This window comes from Echinops telfairi, unplaced genomic scaffold (genome assembly GCF_000313985.2).
Source record: "Echinops telfairi isolate 266 unplaced genomic scaffold, ASM31398v2 ScPeMD7_655;HRSCAF=1070, whole genome shotgun sequence".
Classification (NCBI taxonomy): domain Eukaryota; kingdom Metazoa; phylum Chordata; class Mammalia; order Afrosoricida; family Tenrecidae; genus Echinops; species Echinops telfairi.
This window is the reverse complement of record NW_022104553.1, coordinates 1,218,240-1,227,616: the sequence shown is the minus strand read 5'-3', so window position 1 is coordinate 1,227,616 and position 9,377 is coordinate 1,218,240. Positions and strand designations below refer to the sequence as shown.

Genomic DNA, 9,377 nt, shown 5'->3' with positions numbered 1-9,377 from the left:
TGTTGTTTTAGAGGAGCCTGGAGCCATCTTCCATAGTCAAAGAGCACTGGGCTCTCTCTTGGGGACTCGTATGAGTGCTTCTACGAACTACCTGCCGGTAGCTGTACTCAGAGGTCAGGCTATCACTATATCTTCCTGTGGTTTCACTCTTACCCTAGCCGTCCATTATTCTGTTATTTGGAATGTGAGTTGGATATTCCTCTCATGTGATTCTAGTCAGGTTGTTGTGGGCCCACCAGGGTGTCGCTTCACTGGCTGATCTCTAAGTAGGCCTCACGCTGCTTGGAGCACCTCTGGTGGCCTGTAGTTTTCCCCCTCTGCAACTAGTGCTGAGGCGGGCATGTCAGTATACTCTCCTTGGTGTAGAGCTCTGTAGCTAGCAGGGGGAATTGCCACAGACAGATTCCCTTGGAGGTTAGGTGGATCTTCCCGCAGTAGTGCTGAGCCCCACCAGTGGTGGGCAGGAGTTTCCCCCAGTCACTTCTAGGACCTCAGGATTTAGGCAGGAGATCCTCCCACTGTCTGAGTGTGAGAACCCCCTGCTGCTTGGTGTATGGAAGATGACTGGTGTGATTTCCCCTGAGGCATGCAAAGCAAACAAATGCAGGTCAGAGCTCCCCCAATTGGGCCTTCAGGGTTTCCCTAGGTGGAGGGGAGTGGCCTGGAGGCTTGTGAAAGGAGAGAGCGTGAAAGGAGAAGAAAAAGAGAGAAAGAAGGAAACAAAGACTGGGGCAATAATGTCAGGCAAACTAACACCCATTCACACACACACAACTAAAATGCACAGAATAAACAAAAGTGAAAACAGTAAAATAAAGTGAAAAAAAAAGAAAACAACAAAAAGGAGACCTGAATCTGCTGAGACTGTGACAAGAAAGAGAGAAGTTCTAGGAGAAGAGGAGAAAAGAAGAAAAAGTGAAAGAAGAATAAAAAGAAAGAAAAAGAAGAAAAAGAGAGAGCGAAGGAGAGAAATTTTAAAAAGTAGATAAAGAGATAGCTGAACCCCATGCCGGGCTGTGTGCAGCACTGTCTTTGGGGGCAGGCTGTAGCTCTCCCCACTGCCTGGGCAGAGTTGCCCTAGGCAGAGGGAAGGGGTCTGGAAACCAGCAATGGCATGTGGAAGGAAAGAGAGTGATAAGGTAGAATCATAAAAGCAGAGAGAGAAGAGAAGAGAAGAAAGAAAGAGAGAACAAAGAAAGTAGGGGAGAACACAACTGTGCTAAGATTGACTGTGATGATAAAGAGGGAAAAAAGAGAGAAGGAGGAAATAAACAATAAACAATAACTGATCGCTGATTGCTTGAATGTGGAGCCAGCAGGGTTTAAACCCTGCCCCACAATGGCAGGTTCGTGTGCCCTTTTAATGCAGTGACCCAGTGGTGCTGGGCAGAATTGCCCTAGTTGGCGAGATCACCTTAGAGGTCCGACGGAGGTTTCCTCAGCAGTGCAGCATGCTGTAGATGGCTGTCACAGCTGCCTCATGTGGTGTGCAGCACTCCCACAGAGGTCAGGGCTGGAGTTCCCCTGCTATTTGGGTTGATTTGCCCTAGGCGGAGGGTAGTGACCTGGAAGCCAGTAGTGGTGTATGATAGGAAAGAGAGGGAGAGAAGAGGGGAAAGGGGGAACAGATACAGTTCTTTGTCCAGATATGTGGTTTGCAAATGTTTTCTCCCATTCTGCGGACTGTCTTTTCATTCTCTCAATGGTATCCTATGAGACACAAATGTTTTAAATGTTGACCAAGTCCAGTTTATTTGGTTTTGTTTTCTTTTCTTGCTTATGCTTTTGATATTATGTCTCGGAAGACTTTGCCTAACTCGGGGTCATGAATATTTACTCCTATATTTCCTTTTAGTAGTGTTATAGTTTTACATCACATTTAGGTCTATGATTGATTTGTAATTAATTTTTTGTATGGTATGAGGAAAGGGTTCATATTCATTTCTTTCTTTTTGTCTTTTGCATATGCCTATCCAATAGTCTCAGCCCCATTTGTTGAAATGACATCTTCCCATTGAGTGGTCCCAGCACCCTTGTGAAAAACCAATGACTATAACTGGAGGGATGGGGTGTCAAGGGGATATGGCAGCATTTGGCAGTAGTAGACTGGGGGCACTTTGCTTCACCAACTCCTACTCTTGGAACACCTCTTACTTTCCCCCCTGAGCTGGGTTCCTCTGCCTTGCTGGCACGCTGATGCCTGGATGGGGGTGGGACATTCATATCGGGAGCATCAAGGGATGAGAAGTGGTTCCTGGACTACATGGGAGGCTCCTGGGGGCAGTTCAAGCAGCAGTGCCTTCTACTCCCAGCCATGACCCCTGAGCAAAGCCCTGGGCCTGAGTTGGACTGAAAGAACCAAAAAGAGGGATGGAGAAGGTTTGTTTTCTCCCCTGATCTTGAGCAGGCAGCTGGCCTCAGGTGAGCAGGTGGCATGATCTTGGGACTCCCAAGGAGCTTGCAAAAGGAAAGGCCTCTTTCGCTGAGTATGTACTGACTAATCCTCTCCACCACCACCAGCAGCAGCAGCCTGGTTCAAATAGGGAGGCTGTACCAAGTTTGAAGCAGTTAACTATGTGAGCCCCAGACAAAAAGGGGCAGACTCATTGCCACCATGGAAATCCCCACTCAAGGGGACCCTGTCCAGCGTTTGTAAGCCTGTACATCTTTATGGGAACTGACAGCTTCCTTTTCCTCCCATGGAGTGGCTGGTAGGTTTGAACTGCCACCCTAGTTGTGAACAGTCTGATGCTTCTCCCACAGCACCACCAGGGCTTCTTCCCCATGAACTGCAGCACCCTAAAGCCTGTGAGCTTCTCCTTCCTGACAAGGGACTCAAAGATGACCACTCCCAGGTGGAGAAAAGAAGGGAGGAGAGTATTACGACCCAAAGCAAACTGATTATCAGGTCTGCCCAGCCTGACAGGGGCTCTGCTCTGAAAACGGAGGAAGGGGGAGAGGAAAGAGGGAGACCATACTGAGAGCAAATCCCTGGAGTTCTGGCCACTCATGGACCAAGGGGTGATGGTAAGAATTAGTAGGGCTTCTGGTGGGTGGTAAGGGCGTGGCCTGAGGTGAATTCACCAGAAGCCCATTTGTCCCATGAGCTCTGACTCTTTTAAGCTCTTCCTTACCTGTGCAAGGAGCCCTGGTGTTGTCGTGGTTATGCCTTGGACTTCAATCTGCAAGGTCAGCAGTTCAAAACCACTCTGGCTCCATGGGCGAAAGATAGGGGCTTTCTACTCCCATACATCGTTAACGTATCAGAAACTTACAGGGACAATTCTACCCTGCCCTATCAGGTTGCTGAGTCAGCACCAACTCTATGGCAGCGAGTTTGGTTCGGGCTTGGTCACCTGTTCAGAACAGCAACCCTACTGCTGAGGCCGGGAACAGAGAGCTGCAGGCCGTCTGAGTCTGCCGCTGTCTCCTTTTGAGTGAAGCTTGAGGTGGAGGTAGCTTCCCCAGCAGTGTGACTGGAATGGGAAAAGAGAACTCCTTAGATTCTGAAGTTGAACAAGCCTTTCTGCCCTTTCTAGAGGAGAGACGTGGTCTCCCCGAGAAGAGAGGCAGGCCCAAGGCCACTCAGCCAGTGAAGACAATTCAAGGCCGAGGTCAGGTCTGTTCTCCTGTGGCCCAAGGTCTTCCTGGGCTAGGGTGGTCATGCTATTCCATGTGTCTGAGAAGCCATGGTGCAAATAGAAAGCCTTACCAGCCTCCTCCCACATCCTCCAGAAGTTCACAGTCGTCCACCCAACCTAGGAAACCAGAGGATTAAAACAAGAGTCTAAAAGGCACTGTGAGTCCTTCCCACAGCCTGACAGGGCATGACACAGGGAGACCTGTCAGCCTCTGGGAAGCTAGGGCCCTGGGCCAGCTTCAGACCTGGACCAGCCCCTCAGTTCCTGCTATGTGGTTGTATTCTGTGCAGTAAGGAAGATAAGGTTCCTAACCCTGCCTGCTGGTCATATTGGTTGGTAATACTTCCCCAACAACCCCCTTCCCCACAAAGAATTGGGATACTTTTCAGCCAGAAAGTGACGGTGGAGGTCGTACCCACAGTTCTCCAAAGCACGGTGTCCAGTCCCAGTGCTGGATGTCCCTCCTGCGGACAAGGCCCTGTGCTTCCGCTCATCACCCTCTCTTCTGATCTCCAGGACACACAAGACCAGCCACTGCTACCGCATCACCTACCGACACACGGAGCGCACGCTGTCACAGCCAGAGGTGCAGCGTATCCACCAGACGGTGCAGGAGGCTGTTGTGCGGGTGCTGGGCGTGGAGGGCAGGTTCTGAGGTGGCTGCCTCCCCCAGCTGAGCCCCTCTGGTGGCCGGAAGATTTCCCCGAGGAGCAAACAACGCTGTCCGTGAAGAGGAGCACAGGTGTCTTCCGGGAAATGGGTCAATTTCAGAACTTTCAAAAATAAAGGCTCGTTCTTGAGAAGCTGTTGATGTAGCATTTGTCTTTTATTTGGGGGAAGAGGGAGGAGCCACTATTAGCCTAGGGTTTCTCCTTTGAAGGACCAACTAAAAGCCCCTGCCCTGGAGCTGAGTGGGAGAAAGGAACAACCGTGTAAGCCATCCCTTGGAAAAGTGCTTTGCCCATTGGGGCTTGGGTTGTTCCACTCCAGTGTCAACACCGGGCGTGATTTCTTGCCCGACAGACTCTTCCATTCATGTAATGAGCAGACGGACAGAAGCTGCAGAAACGCCAGAGAAGAGAAGCTTTTTGAGTCCGCCTCCCTTCCTTTCTCCTTCCTTTCATTCTGTTGTGTTTTTTTTTAAAGGGCAGGCTTCAAAGAGACCACTAATGAAATGCCAAAAAGTGAGGGTAGTCGTGTCTCTGAGCCAGGGCCAGATGTTTATTTGATTTTCATAAACTAGAGCTGGGAGGCAGACCTCTGGCCCCAGGATGAGGCCTTTCTCTGCCTTTTGCCCCACCAGTGAGGCTAAAAGGGGAGCAGATGCCCCGGGGTCTTTGAGGCTCCAGCTCCAGCAGATCCTTGAACTCCCGCAGTTTCCTTTCCTAACAGGAGGCTGCACTTGGCACTTGCAAGGCAACCTTTGAGAAAGAATGGGGCCTTTGATCCAGGCCTTTGTAGTCAGCCAACAGCCAGTGCCTTTCCTGAGCAGGTTTCTAATCAGATTCCTGCCCCGGCCTGGTGTTGGTGTCATTTACCATGTTACTAATTTGGAATTCTGGAAGCCCAACCCCAAGTCCCGCAGGAAACCTGGAACCAAAACTGCTGTCCTGGGTCCTTTTTTTTTTTTTTTAACGTGAAAGTAAATAATTAAAAATGAAAAGGAGGGATCATTCAACCCGTAAGCAGAGTAGCCACACTGCAGTACCAAGAACGGACAGTTCCCAAGTAGAGAAAATGAGGCATGGTGCCTAAGCCCAACCCACCATAGTGACCCTCAGGGCCTTTGGTTCTGCTCTTTGTAAAATGGAAATCCTAGCAGTAGCTGTTTCACGCATTAGCTGGAGGGTTAGAGGAGATGCTGCCTCTTCACACAGGTCAACCATGAGTGACACTGGCTTTGATCAGGGTTATGGGAGGAAAAGAGAACAAGCAGCGCTCTGGAGACCACCCACCTCCCACCTGCCCTGCTCTGCCCATGAGGACAGAATGGCCTTCCCAAGGACACAGCTGGTCCCAGGAGCACAAGGCCGAGCGAGCCTGGACTTTCAGACTTGGTCTTCAGATCCCCACACAGACTCAAGCACCTAAACCCAACTTCAAGGTAAGGCCTCTTCAGTCTGTTGTTCTGAGGGTTCGGAGGATCAGGTACCCAAGGAAAGCCTGGGTGACCTCCTTAAAGGCCCCTGCAGTTTTCATTGTCTGGGGGGACTCACTGGAAGATGCCTCCCCAGAGCTGCTGCTGTCTTTCCCTCCCCAGCCTGGTGGTGAGGGCCCATTCTTAGCCTAGGATTTCTCTCCGTTGAAGGACCAACTAAAATCCTGTGTCCTGGAGCTGAGTGGGAGCCCCGATAGCACAATGGACCAAGCAGTGACCCCTAACCAAAAGGTCACTGTTTAGAACCACCAGGTGAGGCAGTGTGCACCCTGAAAGCTCGCCAGGCTCGCAAACCCTATGGCGCTGTCCTCAAGGGTCATGATGCATCGGCCTGGACTTTGGGCAGTGGGTTTTAGAGCTGAGTAGTCTCCCTCTAGCAGATACATTGCCTGTCCCCAGGACCAGGCCTCTGAGGCTACGAGGCCCTGGTGGCTTTGAACCCTCTGGAGTTAAATTGTGGGACAAACTGGATCCAGTGTCTGTCTCCTACCCCTGTCATTCTCGCTTCTGCTACAAGAGTCTGCTGACCGGTGCCTTCGCTTGGCAGTCCGAGAACCTGTCTCCTAGCTCACGAAAGCCTAGTGTTCCTGCTGCTGGCTGCCAGTCCAGTAGTAAGAAATGAAACACTGGAGAACACCATTCAACAATGGAGAATCATTTTTCTTTCCCTGTATGAGAGGAAAGGTGTGTTTAAATTCAAAAGAATACCTGGCAGCCTTGGAATGCCTGCCCAGGTGTCCTCTACCCCCAGCACCCCCACCTGTGGATCATATCAATGTTTCCTCCAGTGGGGTAGGGCCTTGCCCTTATTAACAGTGATGGGCAGGGAGGGAGTTGCTGACACTCGTGATGTCCCAGGCTGTGCGCTGCATGTGCTTGGCACCACAGGGCAAGCAGGGGACCATGCATGGGGAGACAGACCTAGTCGTCAGGGAATCTGCTGGCATCAACTCATTCCATCCTGAAAAGGTTGGGCCATCCACCATCCATTATGTCCACTGCTGGGTGGTGTAGGCAGTGTGTGTGCTCAGGGACAGGCTGCTGCAGGGGCAGGGGGCAGCACCTGAGGAGCCTTTCTGACCCCTCCTTTGCTCCTGTACCCAAGCACCCTATGGCCCTCCAGTGTGGCAGCCAGGTGACTAGCTTCAGGACTCTGTCAATGAGGAGCAGGGCCACGGACCCAGTCCATAGGGCTAGCTGGGACTCAGAGCCAACACCGTCAGAGTCCCTTGCCCCCACAGATGACCGTGGCAGCCAGTAGACTTACATGTGCAACCTCAGATCCTCCTAGGTAACAACTCAGACTCAGGACATGGTCAGAGTAGGAAAGGGCAGCTTCTGAGTGACTGAAACGTCAAAGCTGCATAGGCTAGCCAAGGGTAATCCATGGTCTCGGGAGAGGAGGACGCATCTCCACACTCAGGAGAGAGTGTGGTGTGAAGCCACGAACCTCACCTATCAGGCAACACAGTTGCCTGGAGATTTCTGAGTGGTCGCTATGCCCAGTAAAGCTCATTGCTTTAAAAGCCAAGAACAAAGCCCAGCCCGTGCCTCGTTAAAAGGCAGGGACCAGCAGCAGCCTTCCAGTGATGCTGACATCTTGGTTTGACCCTATTTTTTGCCCCATTCACCATTAACCTCAAGCTCATTCCTGTGCTTGGGGGCTCTTCTCAGAAGGAGAAGCAGGGTAGAAATGCCTGCTAGGCAGTGAGCCAAGAAGGACTGGGCTTTCCACCTTGTTACACCCTTGAGGCTTAATGTTCTCAACTCTGAAGTAGAGGTCATGTTCATTTTCCTTCCTCTTCTGTCGGAGTGTGCCCGCTCAGCAAGGACTCAGGATATGATGTAAGACTGCTACATGTCTCAATTGAATCTCAGAAAACTCTGGGCAGGGAAGTTACCGTAATGCCCATTTGGGGGCTAATACTTGGAGACCAGATGACGAGGCCTAGTCCCCCTCCCCCCCAGGTGGCATTTAAGGGCTCCATCTCTATGATGCTGTCCCAAGAGAGCAAAATCAATTAACAGGCTCCACAACGAACAGAAGGGTTTGAAGTTTTGAAGTCCCCCTAAAGGCTCCTTGGAAGAAAAGCCTAACGATCTAATTTCAAAAAACCCAGCCATTGAAAACCCCATGGAGTGGTGTTCTACTCCAACACACACTGGGAGCCAGAGTCAACTCAAGCATGTCCCATCAGGTCCTGCGCATGTCAGAAATGGAAGGCGGCACAAAGACCAGAACCTCATCCTCCCCTGCCTTGTCTTGCAAAATGAGGGGCAGCATGGCCACATGTCCTTGGTGACCTGGACACGAACGTTGGAGAGGTCTCAGCATCGTCACCTATCACAATGACGGTGGTCAGTTAAACAGAGGTCAAAGCAAGCACTGATTCAATGACAAGGATTCATCCGAAAGAAAATCAGTGCATTAAATTCTCCACAGCAGCACTTCTGCCGCGCCTTCCCCACTTGCACTGGGCTGCTGGACATTCACAGCAGGATTTAGAGGTTCCATTCTGCTAACCAGAGTGTGGGTCTTTCTCTTCAAGCAAGGGAGCACCTCAGAGTGCAAGTGTATGAGCTCAACCTTGAGATCTATATGTTTAGGAAGATTCTACTCTAGTAAGAGCAAATCATTTGCAATTGTTTAGACTTCATTATTATTAACAAATAACTGAGGGCTCCACAACAAAGAGTTACCAGGTAAATGGCTTATAAGAAAATGCGTTTATTCTAGAGGGTAGTGGTCTGAATTCAGGGTGTTTTCAGAGATATGTTATCTCAAAGGTTCTCAGGGAGTATCCATTCTTGGCATTGCCAGTGTCTGCTGGTTCCAGACATTCCTTGGTTTGTGGCCACATCACTCCAGTCGCCACTTCTGTCTTCACATGGTTGCCTTCCCTCTTTTTTGTCTCCTCTTTTTAAAGAACACTACTCATACTGGATTAGGGCCCACCCTGCTCCAGCATGACTTTATGGTCACTGGTAATAGCTTTAAAACTCCTGTTTCCAAGCAAGGTCACACTTCCAGGGTCCCAGGGGTTAGGACTTCAACATGTCTTTCTGGGAGATACAACTCAAACCCAAGAGTGCCAAGGTAATCCAATGGAAAAAGAAAAATCCTTTCAACAAAGGTGCTGAATAACTGGTTATTCATATTAAACAAAAAAGAGAAACTTGCCTCACTTTTCCACCTCATACAACAAAAATTAACTCAAGAAGGATCATAGACCTACAGGTAAAAGCGAAGAACTTATTATAAAGCTTAAGGCAGAAAATAGAAAGGGCAAGTTTTGGACCTTGGGTAGGCAAATGTTTCTTAGGACACAGAAAGCACTAAAAATAAAAAGTTTAATATGTTGGATTTTTTAAAGATCTAAAACTCCTACTCTTTGAAGCACACCATTAAATAAATAAAAGGAAAACCCCCCTTGTTGTTGTTACTGTTGTTGCTAGGTGCCCTCAAGTGAGTTGTACCTCATAGCAACCCTGTCTACGACAGAAAGAAGCACTGTTTGGCCTTGCACCGTCCTCACAATTGTTGTTATGTTTAGCCCATTGTTACAGTCACTATGTCA

At 49.8% G+C, this 9,377-nt stretch overlaps 1 protein-coding gene across 1 annotated transcript in view; it reads left to right on the top strand.

Annotated features, from left to right (window-relative positions):
- LOC123522022 (phenylalanine--tRNA ligase, mitochondrial-like) overlaps positions 1 to 4,444 on the top strand; it is a 217,590-nt gene extending 213,146 nt beyond the window's left edge. The window contains exon 3 of the mRNA XM_045293010.1: positions 4,158 to 4,444. Coding sequence (XP_045148945.1) covers positions 4,158 to 4,296 — 139 coding nt within the window. The 3' untranslated portion in view covers positions 4,297 to 4,444. The remainder of the gene's footprint in view (positions 1 to 4,157) is intronic.
- The last annotated feature ends 4,933 nt before the right edge of the window (positions 4,445 to 9,377 follow it).